General features: G+C 36.5%; 1 protein-coding gene across 1 annotated transcript in view; it reads right to left on the reverse strand.

The window, feature by feature from the left end:
• Window positions 1-3,402: 3,402 nt before the first annotated feature.
• CPLANE1 (ciliogenesis and planar polarity effector 1) overlaps window positions 3,403-19,671 on the reverse strand; it is a 60,153-nt gene continuing 43,884 nt past the window's right edge. Inside the window, exons 40-51 of the mRNA XM_010725347.3 lie at window positions 19,028-19,140; window positions 18,600-18,798; window positions 18,100-18,344; window positions 16,371-16,464; window positions 13,373-13,403; window positions 12,076-12,207; window positions 10,037-10,175; window positions 8,919-8,980; window positions 7,804-7,968; window positions 6,544-6,656; window positions 4,316-4,482; window positions 3,403-3,963 (exon numbers count right to left, since the gene is read on the reverse strand). Of these exons, the coding sequence (XP_010723649.1) occupies window positions 3,823-3,963; window positions 4,316-4,482; window positions 6,544-6,656; window positions 7,804-7,968; window positions 8,919-8,980; window positions 10,037-10,175; window positions 12,076-12,207; window positions 13,373-13,403; window positions 16,371-16,464; window positions 18,100-18,344; window positions 18,600-18,798; window positions 19,028-19,140 (1,601 nt within the window). The 3' untranslated portion in view covers window positions 3,403-3,822. The remainder of the gene's footprint in view (window positions 3,964-4,315; window positions 4,483-6,543; window positions 6,657-7,803; window positions 7,969-8,918; window positions 8,981-10,036; window positions 10,176-12,075; window positions 12,208-13,372; window positions 13,404-16,370; window positions 16,465-18,099; window positions 18,345-18,599; window positions 18,799-19,027; window positions 19,141-19,671) is intronic.

A 19,671-nucleotide genomic window follows, 5' to 3' on the forward strand; every position in this document is an offset into this window, starting at 1 on the left:
GGGGGGGGGACATTGCTTAAAGTTGCTTTCAGCTTAACTGGAAAGCTTTCCCTTTGCAGCCTTACATTCCAGCAAAATGGTCCTGCAGTAGTTGCAATCATCAGCAGTTTCATTAGCAAAACTTGTACTTTGTGTAAGCTGATGAAAGGGAAGAGGGGTTGTGTATTTATTGTCTTCATACAACGGAACTCATTACTTGGAAAGAACAGCTCCCCTTCACCTCGTTTAAGACATAACGATTACTTTTGCATGGGGCAACATAGAAAAACACAGTAATGCAATTTCTAAACCTTTGATTTCCTGACTATTGCACAGCGAATTCTGATACAGAGTTTGCCTGGGCTGTACTGCATATTCCTTTGGCACAATGAGGCATTGGATGGTTTTGAAGAGGTGGTGAAGCTATCTACCTGCTTATGGAAGGAAGACATTAGCAGAATGGATTCACTGGGCTTCTTCCATCCACTTCATTCTGCAGCAGTTAGAAATTACATGGAAGGGAGCAGGTGCCAGGCTGCATTGCTCCCATTCCTAACTGGACTGACGTTGATACAAAGCTTGCTGGTCATGGGATACTAAATATCTGCATAAACATTTACAAATAGTTAAAATTGCAATTAATGTTTAGCAGTTAATGTTTAAATGGGAAATGTTTATGTTCTGCTTGCCAAGAACACTAGTAAATGAAGAAGTGTGGCTGCTACAAGGAAACGTGCCTTGTATTTTGATTGTCTGTTTCGAAAGAGCATTTCTATATGTGATGTGCAACACAGACGTATCAGTAAAGAAAAGAAGTGTGAAAAATATAACTTCTAAATTTCATAAAAGATGTGTGTAGTGCTGCTGCCACATTTTAGGCAATAATCTGGGGGAGGTGGGGAAGAATACATTTCAGGAACAAATTCAACAGTTTTTTTTCATTTGCTCTTTTTCCCTCTGATAAATTTGACTGTCTTTGATCAAAAGTAGATCTTTTGGGAGTCATCATTTTCTTGGAAGAATGCCACATGGAAGTCACATCTGCACAATCCTGATGATCAGTAATAAGGTAAATTGCTGCTTCCTTGACAGGAAGAAGGAGGAAGAGGCAACTACAGTTTCAGAAATTGCTACTGGCCAGTAGCAGAGGGGAGAATTAAAGATGAAAATGGAACCTGGAGGAAGTATCAAACTGCAAGCTGCAAATGAAAGAGAGAACAGGGCTAAACACATAAGAGACAGTGAGAAAAAGTAGTAAATAAAAAGTGGCAAATACAAGATACTCAAATCTAGCAGAAAGGAATTAAGCTGGATAAAGAAGGAAAATCCAATTTATCAATTTTGACCATGAGAAGTTCATCCCTTGTAAAAGCAGTGGTCTTTGTAAACACAGTTGCACTTCATCTAAAAATTTTTATAGAGACATTAGAGAAAACATATTTTAACATTTGTTTCTGAATCAACACAATGATTCTAGGAGTTGCTTTGAAGGCTTTTTACTTATTTGATCTTCGTAACTTCAGTTCAAACAGACACCTCCCGGAGGTATTTCTTAACACTTCAAAATTTAATTTAGTGTTTCAGTGCAGAACAAAATATACATACCTGCTCTGCTCAGAAAACTCGTGGGATGTAAATAAATGAAGTCATCATACAAAAAGAGAAAGTGAGAGAAAACCCCTTGGTAGGTGGGAGTAGCAGGGTTCAGATGCTGATCCTAGTCCTCCGTCACTCAAAGTCTTTAAGTTATTTACAAACAAGTAAAATTCATCTCAGGTTGCAGCAGGTCTTGTTAACCTATGTAACTCAACTGCTAGCAAACTAATCTCATCTGTTTTGTCCACTTTTGTGTAGAAAGTGCTTTTTATGTTGTTTTTAATACATTTGCATGTTGCATAAGCATTTAACGAACATGATGCTGCAATGTTTGCCTGAAATGGCTGAGCAGTTACAGTAACTACTTAGAACTGATACAGTTCTCACATATCTTCTAGGACATCACTTACGAGGGACCATCACATCCTTGACTGCATTCTCTTCCTTTTCACTAAGTATGTGTGATCACAAGGAGACTTTCATATTTAGCTAAAATAGGATTTTCCTTTTTTTTTTTTTTCCTATTCTACTTACTGCTATCTTGGAGGAAGACAATTCGTCTGTGAATAGATCAGTTTTATGCTTTGGACATGCTCTTTGAAAATACCTCCCCTTTCCATTTGGAGATGGTCTCTCCCAGTAGAGTCTCATGTACTGATCACTCCTGTGGGACAAGCTGAAGCACATTCTGAGGACCCCTAAAAATACACAGCCAGTGTGGATCTCAGCATACAGAAACTGGCAATTCTATCCTTCTATGTCTGTAACCCAGTCACAGCCTTTTGTATTTCTTGACATTTGTCAAGATGCAGCTGTACACTGAAACAGGCAAACATACATTATAGCATTAGCATTCTTTAGACTTCCATGAAAATTTCAATTTTTTTCACTACAAAAATAAAAACAGCTGCTGGTGTGAAAGAGCCACCACAGCTGCATCTGCCAGGACTGCTGTAAATATGAGGGCTGCTCCCATTTTATTGTGTTGGCCCACAGCATCAGAGGAGGATTTTGTAGGTATGGCAGAGAGGCTGTACCTTCCCACCAATATCCTTTTCTTAGTTGTCGCTGTGTGACAGACGGCAGCAGAGGGGCAGTCTGACAAAGTGGTGTCTGACATGGAAGTGCAGATGATGCAAAGCTGTGCTGTCAAATTCGTCCATGTGGAAAAAAAATGGCACCCACTGACATTCACTGCCATTTTCTGAATATTTATGGAAACCAAACAGTGGACGTGAGGTTGTACATAATGCGTTTCAGCAGTGGCAACAGTGGGTCATCTCCATAGGTGCTGATTTTTACAAGCACAGCTCGTGGGTATTTGTTCACAGCTGGTGAAAATGCACAGTTATGGTGGTGGTGACTACATTGAAAACAGTACTTTGTAGCTGAAAATTTTCTCTATGAGATAGTACTATTGTGCTCTTTGCAGCTGTTGTAATTTCCATGGAAATAAGCAGGGGATATTACTTTTGGAGCAATTTATATAGTTTATGACCACTGAACATATAGGAAACGTGCCTACAAATATCTGCTAGCAGGCAGAAGAGTGCTAACAAGACTGCATTGTACAGTATTGATGAAGAGCAATTTTTTTCTCTACTTAAGATACTACCAACAGCAAATACTTATACTAATGTCTGTTCTTACTTTTCTGTTGCCTGACAGAATATGTATGTATATACCTCTATCACTGAAACTGTTTTTGCATTGCTACCAACTATTGTACAGATGAGTTGGGTGAAAAACACTAGGGTAGCACATGTATGGACAGTCAGGGCTACACAGTAGTAAAAGTGCTGTGTGTGTAAATCACTTTACAGCAGAAACTAATAAAATCATTTTTATTAAATCAGCTTATCACAATTTTTAAGTTACAAAATAAACATTGTCAATAATGACATTAAATTTTAAATACAAATGTGAAACAGTTTAGCAGTGCTCTTAAAATAGAACTTTTTCGGTGTTTGAGAGGGGCAAAGTAGCTGACTCAGAAATTCTTGATTAAGATTGCTAGTCTGCATTCACCATCATCATTTAGTTCTTAAAGACTTCAGAGATATGGAAAACAAACCTCCACTTGAGGAATTAAATATCATCTAGACAAGACAGTGAGAGGTTTTTGTGCTGCTTCAGAAGATAACCAATAAAAGCCTCAATGCATTTTAAGAACAGTGATTATTTAAAAAAAATGAGACTGAACATCAGTAATTGTTTCAAGAGTGCACAATCACTGAGAAATTCTGTTTAAGTGTCTTCCACATCAGCTACCATAGCTTCAATTGCATTCCAGTCCAATCTGCTGAGGATACTTCCTGTGCTTTCAGAAATACCATCGGTGTCATTATTGGCAACAGGAGAGAAACTAACAGTATGAGGTGCAGAGTCCTGTTGGAGAAAAGGAAGATGAGCTGAAACATTGTGCATCATTTGTAACAACACCTCTGTGCAGTCAGTGGAAATGTACTGGCTCTTTTCAAACATGACCTAATCAAGCCGTGTATTTGACCATTCTGCTGGGACAGAAGACCTGCCCATATAGTTCCTCTAAGGAACATTCACTTGCAAGGCCACTTGTGAACATAAGATTTAGTTCTGATGACAAGTCACCAATCCCCACTGCCTCTCTCCTACCCACACAATTTAAATAGAGAAACATTTCAAATACAGCAAAACTAAACAAAGGACTGGTATTAAACAGCAGGTATCACATAATTCCTAGAATAAGTAGACCTCTCACCTGAAACAAGGTGTCATGAGAATCTTGAAGTATTCTTTGGATATCATCAGGCAGAGTCCAAGGACTTTCTACATCTCGATCAGTCTCATGATCAAAATCTTCTGTCTGAACTGCTGTAGAAACAGCTGGAGGCTTTTGTGATATTCTGCTCCCTCTGCAGTCAGCAACTGAGAAAAAAAGAAGCTAATCACAATTGTAACACTTCTGGCAGTTTTCTTTTGCATGTCATGTAATTTCCCCAAGAACAGAAGCTCCAAGTTCTAAGAAGTGAAACTGCATGTAAACACTGGTTGTTCCTTCAAACCCAACCCTCTGGACTGTCTTCCTAAGGGAAAACATGAAGTTGAATAGGTCCTGTAGTACAGTCCCTCAGGAGGAATACCTACTCTGTGAGGAGAGGCTGAGAGCTGGAGCTGTTCAGTCTGAGGAAAAGAAGGCTTTGGGGAGGTCTGGTAACAGCCTTTCAGAATCCAAAGGAGAATTACAAGAAAGAAAGGAACAGACTTTTTAGCAGGGTCTGTTGTGAGAGAACAAAGGGAAATGGTTTCAAAGTAAAAGAGGAGAGATTAGACTGGATATAAGAAAAAAAAGTTTTCTGCAATAAAGGTAGTGAAGCACTGAAACTGGTTGCCCGGAAGGGTGGCAGATGCACCATTCCTGTAGACATTCAAGATCAGACTGGAGGGTATTCTGAGCAACATGATCTGGCTGTAAATGTCTCTGTTCACTACAGGGGAATTGGACAAGATGACCTTTAAAAGAACATGTATGATTTTGTAATTATTTGATAGGAAACTAAAACTACATAAATTCTGGATTAAAAAAAATACATTCATCTTAGAAGACAAAGAATTTCAGTGGAACTCACAGCAGTGATGAGGTAAATTGGAGTAAACGTTAAAGTGACATGAGAATACAGACACATCAACCTGTAATTTTTAGAATAAGTATAAAAAGAGAACGTGTGAGAAGAGGAAAATGATTTTCCATAGGTGTAGAAGTGAGAGAAACATTTAGAAAAGAATGCCTGCCTGCTTACCACACTTCAATACATGTTCTGCACTACCAACTAGCTGAAATAAACTGATATTTGGCCAGCCACAATGGCCATGTGTTATGCCTCTATCATAACTACAGTGTAAGTGAAAATGGAATCAGCCCACAGTACGTCCTACATATCAGACCTAGGAAATTGGTCTTTTTCTGCCTGTTCAGAAATTCTGCTCTTATAGCCAAGTCTTGCACCTGTTAGAATTTGATTAGGAGGAAATATTTCTGTGAAGAAATTCTTGTGGATACATAGTTACACTAATAAGCATAAAAGAAAAAGAATCACTAAAATCCTTTTAAAAGGAAGTTCAGACCAATTCTTCCACAAACATTATGAAAAAATAATACGTTTAACAGATACTCTGAAGAGAGATAAAGAACACAATTCTTACTTTAAAGAGCTAAGAAAGAAAGCAGCATAGAAAGGTAAGGAAGTGGCACACTACTTGTGTGCTTACATTGGATTTACTCCTTGTTTTGGATTTTACTGGAAAACTCTGGATTTTAATTGGAAAAAGAGGGCTGAGTGTCATGACTTTATAATGACTGTTTCAGGGAATCACTGAAATCCAGCGCATTTGCTTTTGGAATCTTGGAACTGCCATCTAAAAGTTTTCAGTGGACTATCTGGAATATATTTGAAATAATTCAAATATTCCACAAGTCCCTTATAGAAAGGGTTCTTATTCCATCCAGGAATATACATCTTATTTTTCCACCTCATTATGTAGTTGTACAACGCTATATCTTTGTTTTCTTGTTACTTACAGCATCTGGAATTAACAAGATAGTCTGCATTATTTCTCATTTTTCCTCTAACAGTACTTTTCTATGAAAGCACAGGACTGTTTCCAAAAAACATAAAAAAAGTATTTCCAGTGTTAGATGTAGGTCAATCTACTCAAAATTTTCATTTATAAGCTTCCTTCCTAAATTACACAGTATTCTTGCTGTAGCAAAATTAAGCTATTTTGAATTTAGAAAGTGATGATCAGTAAAGGTAACTCTCATCATTTGATACATCAGTGACAACATAACTGCAAAATTGCTAGGGCATTAAGTCACCAACACTGTAAGTCTGACTTTCTACACTATGAAAACTCCTCCCACTCAAAATCCAGTAGTAACTTTCACAAACTATGTAATATATGCTTTCACTAATGAATGTCTGTTCTTACCCTTTGACCGTGTTGAGCCAAGAGCGGGAGTGAAACGATGTCCTTTTTGGCCAAAGCAGTGTCTGGCAGCAGTTCTGTGCCTTTCTGACAGAACACAACTGTATGGATGCCCTCTACAACAACGAAAAAACAAACAATCAAGATCTCTCTCTCTCTTAAAAAGAACAAAACAACTAAGTCCAAATATTTAACACAAATCATTCATTCACACAAACTGTATCTCACAAGGCATGCTCAAACAAGGTAGGCATGCTCAGACAAGGTAGAAAGACCCTCAGAAGTACTGACAACCCAGCTAGTTGAAGAACAACATCATACAATGTTTGTCAGGCCAACAAAAACCACACTCCAAAGCACTGAGAATCATAGTGAAGACAAATAAAATTGACTTTATCGAGAACCACTTTAAATCCAATTATTCAGAATTTACTACCACTCCTAATTGGCTTTCTGCATTCTGATTCTAATAGGCCTGGTTCCATTAAACTGCCCTTGGGCACCAGCAGGCTGTGCAAAGCACTGACTGCATTCAGTTGAACAATCTATCCTGGAACTTTAACAATTAAAATAAATGCAGAAATATTTTAATTTGGAAGTTAGAAAATTTTCTGAAGTGTTTCCAGTTCCTCCTACTATTCTTGAAAATAAAGTTGTAGAGGACAAAAATGGACACCACAATATACACCTAGATTATGTATATGTGATATTAAAGCCATTAAGGAGAATATATTTACTAATTTGTAAAACTAAAATATCACCATGTCCTCAGAAGGCAATAAGTTCTAAACTGTAAAAGAAAAAGTAAAACTCTAGGGAATTAAAAAACCTGATTTCCTAAGTTAGAAAAGACAAGAGTAAATCTAGACTCTTCTGAACACTAGTTTATTTATTCTGTATGTGTTCACAGTAGAGCTTATATTTGCCTATTGCTTGTTACTGGATGCTACAGAAATCATTAACTATGTCACTGGCTATTTTCCAGTACCCAATTGCTGCCAAGTGGAAGGGGCTAGGACAGCAATTATTCCTTTGAATCTAGGGTTGTCTCAGCCTGTGCTCCAAAAGGCATTTTTAAGGCAAGATTTGATCTGGCAGTTAAAAGAAAACTTGAGTTCCTACTCCTCTGATCCAATGAAAATGTATCTCTTTTTCTGTAAGATTATAAATCTTCTCTCGAACTAATCCTACAACACAACAAGTTGCAGACATATGTGTGTGGCAGAGAAGCCAATAAAATTAATTAACATGCAAAGTTGTTACCCTTTAGTAGATGCAGTGAGCTGTTTCCTGCACTCCTGAGGTGATCTTGCCCTGGACCATGGTCTGTGCTCACTTGCAGGTACCGTCATTGTTTCAGATAACATTTCATTCATCAGAGAAAGTGCTTGTGATACTCTCATACTGTGATGTTCAGAAAACAGGACTCTATGGAGAAAAGGAACCATGACATTATATATTAAGATGTATAATCACTCAATTGCAACTGGCTTGAAAGGCTCTTTGGTATCCAAAAGAGAAGTATTTTTACAGTTTCAGAAAGCACATACTAATCTTTTTAAGAAAATTAGCAAAAAGCTGAAGTATTTATAATAACAGGTTTGATAGAAAGAACAAATCAATTTTACTGACTCAAAATTTCATACACATACATATTTGGAATGTGAAAAATAAAGGCAATGGATGAAAAGTGTTCAGACTTGTCCTAAAAGGTAAAGGTAAATGTAAAAAAACATGAAACATTTATGGTTTTTGTTAAATGCCACCCACATTTGAAATTTTCACAGACCAGTTAGTTAAAACTACCACTTCCTATAATGGAATATTCACAGAATCACAGAACTGTAGGGCATGGAAAGGACGTCTAGAGATCATCCAAGCCAGGCCCTCTGCAAAGCAGGTTCCCTACAGCAGGCTGCACAGGTGGGCATCCAATTGAGTCTTGAATATCGCCCAGGAGAACCCACAGCCACCCTTGTCAGCCTGTTCCAGTGCCCCATCACCCTCACTGTGAAGAAGTTCCTAAGCAGAACTTCTTATGCCTCAGTTTGTGGCCATTTCCCCTTGTCCTGTCGCCATGCATCACTGAAAAGTCTAACTCCTGCACCTTAGATATTTATAGACATTGATCAGATCCCCTCTCAGTCTTCTTTTCTCAAAGCTGAACAGACCCAGGTTACTCAGCCTTTCTTCATAGGAGATATGCTACAGTTACTTTATTATCTTTTTGGCCCTTCAACCAGACTCTGCACCGCTGATCATCACCCTCTCAGCCAGTCAGCCAGTTCTCAACCGACCTCACCATGCACTCACCTATTCCACACTTCCTCAGGTTCATTACACTGATAATATCACAAATTACCTATATAGCAACTTACTTGTCTTTTTCTTCTTTCTTCTTCTTGAGTAATTTAATATCCTTTGAAGTAAGACGACAATTCTGTGCAAGAAAGTACAAAAATTGAATAATCAATCACTTAACTTTTTCTGTGGTCTCATTCCACTCTATCCCTGAAAGTTTAGATCTACCTGACATGGAAATTACTGTTTAAAACACTCCAGAATGAAAAATGGAATGCAGACATATGTCCTAACTAAGAGATTTGTCTCTATAAGCTTCGAAGCTCTAAAAATATATTAGAAGGCTGCACTTCTGCCTTCCATAGCTCATATGCTGAAAGTATTAATCCTAAAGAGGTCAAAGTTCCATGTCATCACAATCAAGTGCCAAAAAAATGAGTCACTTTCTTGACAGTACTTCATTAAAAAAAAAACAAAACAAAAAACCCAAAACAAACAGGGCAAGGTTTCACTTTGACTTATTTGCTAGAGTACAACTGCACAATTTTTATTTCTTTTTTTTAACTAAAGCTGTGACAACCCCCACCTAGTGAATTCAACAAAAAAAAGTAAGCCAGTATACATTTAACTGAAATCACTTATCTCTGCACATATACAAAAGACCAGTCTGGGTCAACTTTGTTAGTAAAAGTGAATAACAAATCATGAACTAACAGAACATTTTTGCCTTTTACATGTTTGTTCCTTTGAAGTGAAAGTTAATAGAACTTCACCATGAAACAGTTTACAGCGAACCCGACATTCAGTTTACATCAGAAAAGAAATATGGGGAATCATTTGCTGTTGTTTGGTCTCATCTCCTACTGAAGTGGAGATTTCCCTGACTCAGTGCATCTTCAGGTCCTGAAAGTATCCACGTGACAAATGCATATTTCAAGATTTAGTACAGATACAGAAATAATTTCTGACATATTCCTTATCTTTTTTTCTTCAGTTACTGCCAGCCATCATTACTGAAGACTGTGAGGCTCACTGACATAACCACAGCCAATTCCAATAAATAAAATTATATCTAAATAAAGAGCAATATTAAAATATTTAAATAGGAAAAAATCACTGACAGCTGTTACTTAATCTGAACTATCGACACTTGCACAGTACATAAACTACTCTTCAAGATAAGCTTTTTTCTTACCATATTCTTTTTGAATGGATTATGTTCTTTCTGTCTCTGTTCATCTAATTTCTTCATATATTCTCTCATTCTTTCCTTTTGTTTTCTTTTCATCCATGCTCGTATCTCTTTTTTCTCTTTTTCTGTTTTTTGAGAATGTCTGAAAGCAGAATTATGAATCTTGAGAGTAGACATAAATGGTAAATGACCTAGAACATCCTTTAATTTGCAAATAATGACAGCCACACATGACATGATAAAAATATTGCAATTCATTCAAAATTCTCAGTGAGCTGAAATCTCCCATCTATTAAATTTTCTTCTGTAAAATTTTATTTCATGTAAGTTCTTATACACAAGTAATTTCCAAGATATTTCCTAAAACTTTTCTTCTGTTAATTACATTCAGAAAATAGGAAAATTGGTACAGTAAAAACTGGAAGTCATATTACAAATATTTTTGATTCTTATATTATTATATAAACACTAACTAAAAAAACAAAACAAGAAACAAACAAAAAAGCCAAACCAACTTGCACGTCAAACAAATAAAAAAACCCAATGATTCTAACACCCTTTATTCTCTCCAGCTACGAGCTCCTTCAGAAGCCTCTTTGTACATGTCACTTTAAACACGGTAAATCAGAATACTAACACTGATATTAGTAAACACTAGCAGAACTTCACAGTTAGAGCTCTTCAGAAATACTTAATTCATTTTGGAATATTTTTTAAATTCAGCAGCTGTGTAATACGTATTTTCTCCATGCTATAGCTATAAGAGTAGTCACATTTCCAAGAAAAGTGGTTAGGGTCAAAGATGTTACAGTAAATGACGTTATATCAGGCTGATGGTCAGTCACTAGTGGGGTCTCAAGGGCTCCATACTGGGACCAGTTCTCTTTGGTGTATACTAAGCAAGTTTGTGGATGACACTAAATAGGGAGGAGCTGTTCACTCCCTTGAGGGCAGAGGGGCCATGCAGAAAGATCTTGAAAAATCGGAGGGCTGGGCAATCACCAACTGCATGAAGTTCAACTCAAAGCTGAGATCTTGCACGTGCAACAGGGCAGCCCTGGCTATACTTACAGACCGCAGGACAAGAGACTGGAGAGCAGCCCCATGCGTTGGTAAAGATAGCTGGGAATTCTGATTGATGGCAAGTTGATTTCAAGTCAGCAGCATGCGCTGCAGCCAAAAGGGCTAACATTAACCTTGGGTGCATCAGGTCCAGCACTGCCAGCCAGGGAGGGAAGGGACTGTCCTGCTCCCTCAAAGATGTAGATTTGAGCTACTTCTACAGTTTTAATGACAAATGTTATAACAAGTAAAATCACAGCAGTACACTCCATTTTAATGATTCACTAGAACATACTGAGACATGGTTCTTAAACTGATGTGAGCTGTTATATCAGTGCAACAGATTGTTTGTCATCCTTAACAATTGTAGTTTTTCCTTGTAAGCAGCTGATATCATAAACAGGAGGGGGAAACAGCTGCAATTTCAAATTATCTCAGAAAAGAACGCACATCGTTTTATAGCTGTTAGCCAGGAAGGCAAAAAATCTCAAGAATGACAGACTAGAATCCAATTAGATTATGAATCTTGAGAGTAGACATAAATGGTAAATGACCTAGAACATCCTTTAATTTGCAAATAATGACAGCCACACGTGACATGATAAAAATATTGCAATTCATTCAAAATTCAATTCAAGATTAAGATTTTGACCACCAGAACTGTTTTAGGAGGTTCCTATTCTCTTGGCTGAGCTGATTCTGCAGTCTGTAAAGACTTGTGCTAAAACTTATTCCTACAGAAAAAACAAGCTAGTAGGAAGGAAAGAATTTTAAAACAAAGAATAAAAAAATATCCAAATAAGCACCACTTTTGACAGTAGTGAACAGTAAAATAATGGCTATTGAACAGTTCTAATAGTAATCTCATCATCAGAAATCACATGCTTTCTTCTATTGCTTAGAGGATGTGAGCGATAAAAAGAATACCCAGTGTTTAAATTATTTAATCAAAACATATTGAAAAACAGCCATGTTATTACCTAGAGATTTTCTTAGCCTGTGTTTTCAGGAAGTCCAGCTCCATCGGAGAGATGCCACCTTCCATTACAAGATTACTAATCATATCAGTAACACCACTCAAACCAGTGATTTGCAGAGGATCTTCTACAGAACTTGAAGTTAGCCAGGGGAAAAAAATGTTACTAATTTGAAGTAGAATATGCCATAAGTACAAGCTAAATTCTTCCTATTACATTCAAAAAGAGAAGCCATGTTGCTTTGTCAGAATGTGTTAAGAAAATTTTCTTTCCTCTGCATCTCACAGTGTTTATGCAAACAAGCAATACATTCATAATGTGTGTAGATGCACTTTTTAGGAAGTTAACCAGCTTCATTGTTACCATGTGCACTTCAGCCAACACTGTCCCCGATGTGAATAGGACAGAATGTGCCAGACCTGACTAACATAAGGTGTGTGACAGTATAGTGAGGTCTGAAAAAATCAGAGAAAATATAGCCCCAACAAGAGTTGAACTGCCTTAGCTCTGCTCTGTGTGGCCAGCCCAGAAGAGCCTAAAACCAACAGCCCAGAAGGCCAGGAGCAATGTGCAAGGTTCTGCATTGCTGCACATGGTGAGATGAAGCTGTGCAACGCTACGTGTTTCGGGAACCCCAACTCTTAATGACTTGAGCAAGAGAGTGAGAGAATGGTTTTACCTAACTTCTATCTGCTCTTTCAATCAGTTGCTTTCAATCTAAACTAAGTCTTTTGTAGTTTACTATCACATGTTGCAGCTAATTTGAAGAATCCTTTCAGGGAAATCACCATCTGCTATTGTTTATTGCTTCTTACACATCCTCCAGGTTATGTAATCATCCCCATATCTGCTCTACTCACAACAAACAGTTTGACTTTAAAATATTTATACAATAAATTAAAGCATTGATTTTACTGCTGCACTTCAGGGAAAAGTTGCTACAGTAGCTAAACCCAGTTTTGAAATCCAGTCTGTTAATTCTTATTTTTTTACAGGGCAACTCTTCAAAAATTTTCTAGTGACAGCTTACTAAAACAGTTATACGCTCTCATTCAAGGACAGCATTTTGCACACAGAGAAAATAACAAATGTGCACAGACATCAGCAGCAACTACATTAAAAACTCAGGTATTCAACTGTGAATTCTTCTGCAAATTCTGCATAAAAATAAATGTAGCAGGCAGTACTGAACTGAGAACAAATGCCAAAAACTAGTTAACAGAAGAGCTTTCATATTAAATGACAGTTCCTTTACTGATAATAAACAATTAAAAAAAAAAAAAAAAGTTGAAATACATACCTCTCACTTAGTTTGCCATTTAAATGAACGCCTGAAAATGAAACAGACTTTGTTAATAAAAACCTTGTACTCATACACAGGCTAAATATATATGTTATGCCTGCGAGATAAAATACAAAAATGTATCTATCAGAATACACCAGTAGCAAAAGTAAATGAATTCTATACCTAAGCCTTGGTGAGGGCATATCATCTATTATCTAATACAGAGCTTTCACAGAACATTTTTTAACAGCACCTGACGGTTTTACTAGGGAAAGGAGATAGATATTGTCAGATTGACACCCTGCCACAATGAAACTAACTATTTCCAGCTAAGTGGGAAAGATCTGTTCCAATTAATTGTCCAGCTATTTAAGGAAAATGAATGATTCCCACTTACTTTAAAAAGCCAAGTTTTGAACTGTTGCAGTTCAGGAAATGTGGCAAAGAGCAACATGGACGTCTCAGAGTGCCTTCTTCCTACACTAGTAAGTATTCACTCAAAAAATTACAGTTGCAACTCAGTATAACCGGGAGTTTTCTTAGCTTATAAGTTTTTACTTCAAGAGGAAATAATAAACATAATACTCTTTATAAAATGTATGTGCATGTCATTTGAGATTTGCTTCTAATATATACAGATACTGGATCCATGTTTTAACACCTATCAAGAGAGATCTCTGCAAATACGACAATCAAATGCATGTTCACTAGTATAAAATACATGTAATTCTTATGAGCTTGAAAACATGCAATACAAGCAACATAGAGATAAAATATCCTATATTTTTAGACATTGAGAACATCTCTACTGCTACCCAGTCTTCAAAATTGCAAAAATCAACATACTGTCAGTTTGCAAAATGAAATGGGATCTCATAAAATAATGTTTTGGGATATAAACAGTAGTTACCATGTAATGATTAAAAACAATTATTTTGCTGATGCTGCTGGACCAAATTGAAATCTCATATCTTGAAAACACAAAAATATGCCAGAGATTTTTATAAAGACAGCTTCAGGAGGAAAAAAAAGAGCGCTGTATGGCACTGTGTCACCTAATACTTAAGAAAATAATACTTAAAAAATTACACATCAGGGCAGGGGACAGATTCAGAAACAGACCCAAAGTTATTTGTTTTCTCTCAATAACAGGGTGAATTTGAGGGCACGTATAATACACTGCCAAACTGTCTTCAAAGCTCAGTGATACTGTACTGTCATGTAATACGTAACTTATTATCAATGCACATTCATGAAGCCATTCTAAATAATGCAAGTTAGAAAGACTGGAAAGTAAACTGACTCGAAGAATAATCATCCATAAAAATAGCTAGCCATAAACTGCCATTTATGAGCTCAGTGCCATTACATAACAGCCATGAGCAAATGCTACATCAAGGAAGAAAAGGATTGCTTCGTTTTAAATGGAGAAAAAGGGAATAGCAAACATTAAAAATCATACCCAGAGATGATTTTATGCCATTGAGAAATTTAGAAGCAGAGATTGGAAGTGAACTCTCCTGCATTTACAAAGTGGTATAACTGGGTATGGGATGATTTAAGCTCCCCTTTTCATCATCCACAATATCTTCAAAAATTATACCCTTCAAATAATATTACTACAAAAAATTATTACTATAGACTAATGAAAAAAAAATACAACTATCTATCTTACTAATAAAAAAAAAATACAACTATCTATCTTACTAATGAAAAAAAAATACAACTATCTATCTTATATGTTAGTGGCATATTTAGTTTATGTGTCCAACCTACAACAACTTAGATTTATATCAACAGTTTAGTACACTGTTGAGAGATCAGCTGTGCCTTCCTATGGAAGTGCCCTACCAGAATTGTGATGTATGTCACAGTCCTGTACAAGTCAACAAGACTAAACTATAAAGTATTTTGTGTAAGGCTAATGGACATCTCAAATATTTCCTTAAATATGAATGCAGATGTAGACATGATTTGTTTCTACCACTTGCGAGGCCCCATCTGGAGTGCATCCAGGTTTGGGGCCCCCAGTACAGGAAAGATGTAGCTTTAGAAGTAGGTCCAGAGGAGGGCCATAAGGACAATCAGAGCATCATCTCCTGTAAAGACAGGCTAAAGGAGCTGGGCTTGTTCAGAGAAGCAAAGGCTGTGTGGAGAAAACATTGCAGCCTGCCAATATTTAAAGGAGATTTTATAAGAGGAGAAAAATCAACATTTTACAAAGGTAGATATTGACTGGAAAAGGAAGAATTGTTTTAAATTAAAGGAGGAAAGATTCTGAATAGATGTGAGGGTGAAGTTTTTCACTGAGAGTGGTGAGGGGCTGGAACAGGTTGTCCAGAGAGCTTGTGGATGTCCCATCCCCGGAGGTATGCTAGGACAAGTTGGATGGGACCTTGAGAACCTGATCTGGTACTTGATCTAGTAGTTGGTAACTGTGCCTGTGGCAGAGGGGCTGGAACCTGATGACTCTTGAGGTCGCTTTCAACCCAAGACATTCTATGATTCCATGATTCTATGGTTATATATAAAATAAATTATTCAACCTATTTGCTTTAGCAGACAGTTAAGCTGATGTAAGCATGTAATAAAAATCAGAAGAATCTACAACTACATAGCCTCCAGAGACACATTTGTAGTATTATAGAGAGGGGAAACTGAACTAAATCCATACTCATTTTTTATCAGCAAACAAAGTCATCATGAGCAGCAATTTCAATTTTTAATAAAATAGAAACATACACTATCATCTTTAAAGTCCCATGCTCAGGCCTCGCATTACAGTTTTGGAAAAGATGAAAGTATACAGATGCTTTCAAATAATTTTTTTATTGAGGCAACAAACATAGTGTTATTCAGATTCTCTAGTTTGGGTATTTTTTCTTCCTCTTGTATTTTTAATTTCTTTAATATTTCAGTAACATTTCTTGGGACTGCAATTTCTTTGATAAGAAAAAACCCAGTTTAATATGCAACTCAAAGTTTACTGTCTGTCTGTTAACTGAACACATACCATCACCAATGATTCTAGAATCTTCAGAGAATGAAGGATGACCATGAGGGTCCAAATTGGCAGCCATTTCCAAATCTTCTATTATTTTCACGAGCTATAAATGTAACCCCAAAACTAAGTAAGAATATAATCTCCAAAGTATTTTTGTGACTTACACAGCAGATATTCACAAAGTTTGCTCTAAGTATTTTTTCTTCCTCTGAATCTTAGGAACATTATAATGAGCAACCTTATTCAAAACAAAGAAAATAATTCAGAATCATAGTATCTAAAGTGGAATTATCTATTTTAAAGAACTTTATCTTTTGGAGTGTTACTTTAATAATACATATGAACTGCATTATTCTTGTGAGAAGTCTTAGTGTGTTAAACACATTTTCTCTTATTTTATCAATATCTGAATTTTCCTACTATATCTTATTAAAAAAAATGTAAAAATAAAAATATTTCCACACTTTTCCTAAGTCAGAAGCTTCCTGAATTTGAAAACTATAAAGTGAAACTGATTAATCTTGTTGAGACATTTTAAAGTGCATTTTTTTTTTTTTACAAAGAACAGACCTCAACACTCACATCTAATACATAAGAAATTGTTATAAAATAAATGACCAGTTCTTATGTACTGAAGGAAGGGCAAAAAGAAAATCAGTTTATTTTCAGGGATCATGATTTGGTTAAGTACTAAGAATAAGTTTAAAAATGAAAACACAGTGAAATGCTCCAACACAAAAGATATACAAAGATTTCTTTCAATGCAAGCTTTGAAAAATCAGCTTAGATGATCACCTGAAGGAAGTATATAAGTGATTAATTAATCCTCTTGAGTGTGATTATGTGTGCAGTTGACACACTGAGGTCCTTATATTTCTGTGAATATTTGGAACACCAGGCAATGGACATTATTTGTTTGAATGATTACAGAAAAAGCAGATGCTGTGGAGTTACAAAGCAAACAGGAAACTGACTCAGTTACAGTAATGTACAAATAAAAAACTTTGGTTTTTTTGGTTACCAGACTGGTAAAATACTGGCTCGTGCTAAGAACAGTCACCCCCTACTATGAGGGGTTTGCTCTAACATTATTAGGAAGTCAAAGTAACATGAAGAAGTAAATGCCAATATTCCCCTAGATGTAGTATTAAGAGGTCTGTTATTATATAAGATCTTACTATGTAAGATCATCTGAATGCACCATGTCCAAAATGTATTTATTTTACTTATATATTTACTTTCATAAAGATGTTAAAAGTGCAAGTATTTTATGAAATCAGTGGAAACAGTTTCCAGAATTAGTCACTTAATATTCTGGAGAGGCCAAACTTTTGCTCCTGTTGAGCCCTTAACTTATTGCTATTCTACAGTTACAAGGAAATTAAATATACTCCTCTGGTTTACTAAGAACATCACCATTTCAACCAGTATTTGGCCAACTGTAGGCAACCACATCAGCCAAAAGATACTGCACCAAACATGAAAGAACTGCATTTTATTCTCTCTCACTATATACCTACCTGTTGGGAAGTCTCTGGACTCTCAGAATGCACTGGAGACTAACAGCTTTTAACCACACTGGTGTGCTGTTGTGCCTCCAGCGTGTCCTGAGAGTCCAGAGACTTCCCCACCCCTACCAGGTTAGAAAATGTATTATTCCAAGATACAAGTTTTTCTCTTTAGTTGAAGGAAGCAAAAAGTAAACCATTTCAGAAACAAGCTAGCAGTTTGAACTCACCTGTCTGGTATTTCTGAAATCCTCCTCCATATTTTTTGTTACATTCTGCAGTATACGTAATTGCATATCTATTTCTTGATGCTTTGTGGATAAGCATTCCTTGTCAATTACTTCCGACAGCAGCCTCGTAGAAGGAAAAGCTCTTGTATCCTCAAATTCTATGTTCCAAGTTATACTTTCTCTAGTAGAATCTGCCTCTTTATGCTCCTTTTGCTTTTGGCTTGCTAAATCTTTGAGAAGATTGTCTTGAAATAAAAAAGTGGATCAACATCCCTGAATGAACTGTAAGCATTTAAGTACTGCAAATAATTAGACAAAGCTATGGCATATTTTAGCAGGCACTATCAATACAAACATATCAAATGTATAAATGTTTTGATGTATAAAGCAAAACAAGAAGGAATTGAGTGGGAGAAAGGCTGAGGATATTCTGTGAGGGGGTAAGAATACTATAATTAAAATGGAAAGCATTTTTCCTGGTTTAAAAATAAAATGTTTACCTTTCTTCTGAAGCAGCTCAGATGGAATTGCATTAGTAACAGAAGCTGCCATGCGATGAAGTTCTGCAGTAGATGGAATTTCAAACTTTTCATTTTGCTCTGTAGTAACTATTTCATCTGCTGACTCAGGTGCCATTGGTAAATCATTAAGAATGTCACTGTCTTCAATGTCAATCACACTAATATATTTATGTTCACTCTAAACAAAAACAAGATGATGAAGAATTATCCAGTATGTGTTTTGAGCAGTAGATTTTAAACATTTCCTATGTTTACTCTTTATAAGAGTTGAAAGAGATTTCTTGCTTCAGAGACAGAACAACTGCTATCTTCCATATTCTACAACTTACTTATCCAAAAATGAAGAATACAGATTCAAGGGATAAGACAAATGGTATTCTTGTAATTAAACCATATGCACCACTAACCAAATCAGGTACATCAGACAAAGATGATGGTAGAAGTCTCTCCTTCACTTCACTGGAGAATCTCAGGTTTAAATACATGTTGGGTGATGATAATTTAGGGATGCTAGATGATTCTACGGGAAAAAAAAAGATTAATATTATATTTACAGTAAAAGCCATGAAACTCTGGACAAACCACTAGGTCTGCATTCTCTGAATGATAAATACTTTGATTAGCTGTTCTTTTTAAAATGAAAATAAACAGCGTTGCTCAATAGGGGATCCTAGATCCCCTGGAAAGGTGGTGGGACTAGAAAGCCCAACTGAAGTGTCTTTATACCAATGCACACAGCCTGGGAAATTAGCAGGAGAAGTTGGAGGCTGTAATGCACTTGGAAAGTTATGACCTTGTTGCTACCATGGAAACATGATGGGATGACTCCCATAACTGGAATACATCACTGAGGTTTATTGGCTCTTTAGAAGGGATAGACAAGGTAGGAAGGGTGGGGAGTTGCCCTCTATGTCAAAGAGTGGAAGGACTGTGAGGAGCTCCCTCTGAGAAAAAGTCAAGAACAGGTTGAGAGCCTGTGGGTTAGAATTAGGCATAGAACTAACAAAGGCCAGCCGATGATAGGAGAATACTACAGGCTGCCTGATCAAGG

The sequence above is a fragment of the Meleagris gallopavo genome, chromosome Z (genome assembly GCF_000146605.3).
Source record: "Meleagris gallopavo isolate NT-WF06-2002-E0010 breed Aviagen turkey brand Nicholas breeding stock chromosome Z, Turkey_5.1, whole genome shotgun sequence".
In the NCBI taxonomy this organism is placed as follows: domain Eukaryota; kingdom Metazoa; phylum Chordata; class Aves; order Galliformes; family Phasianidae; genus Meleagris; species Meleagris gallopavo.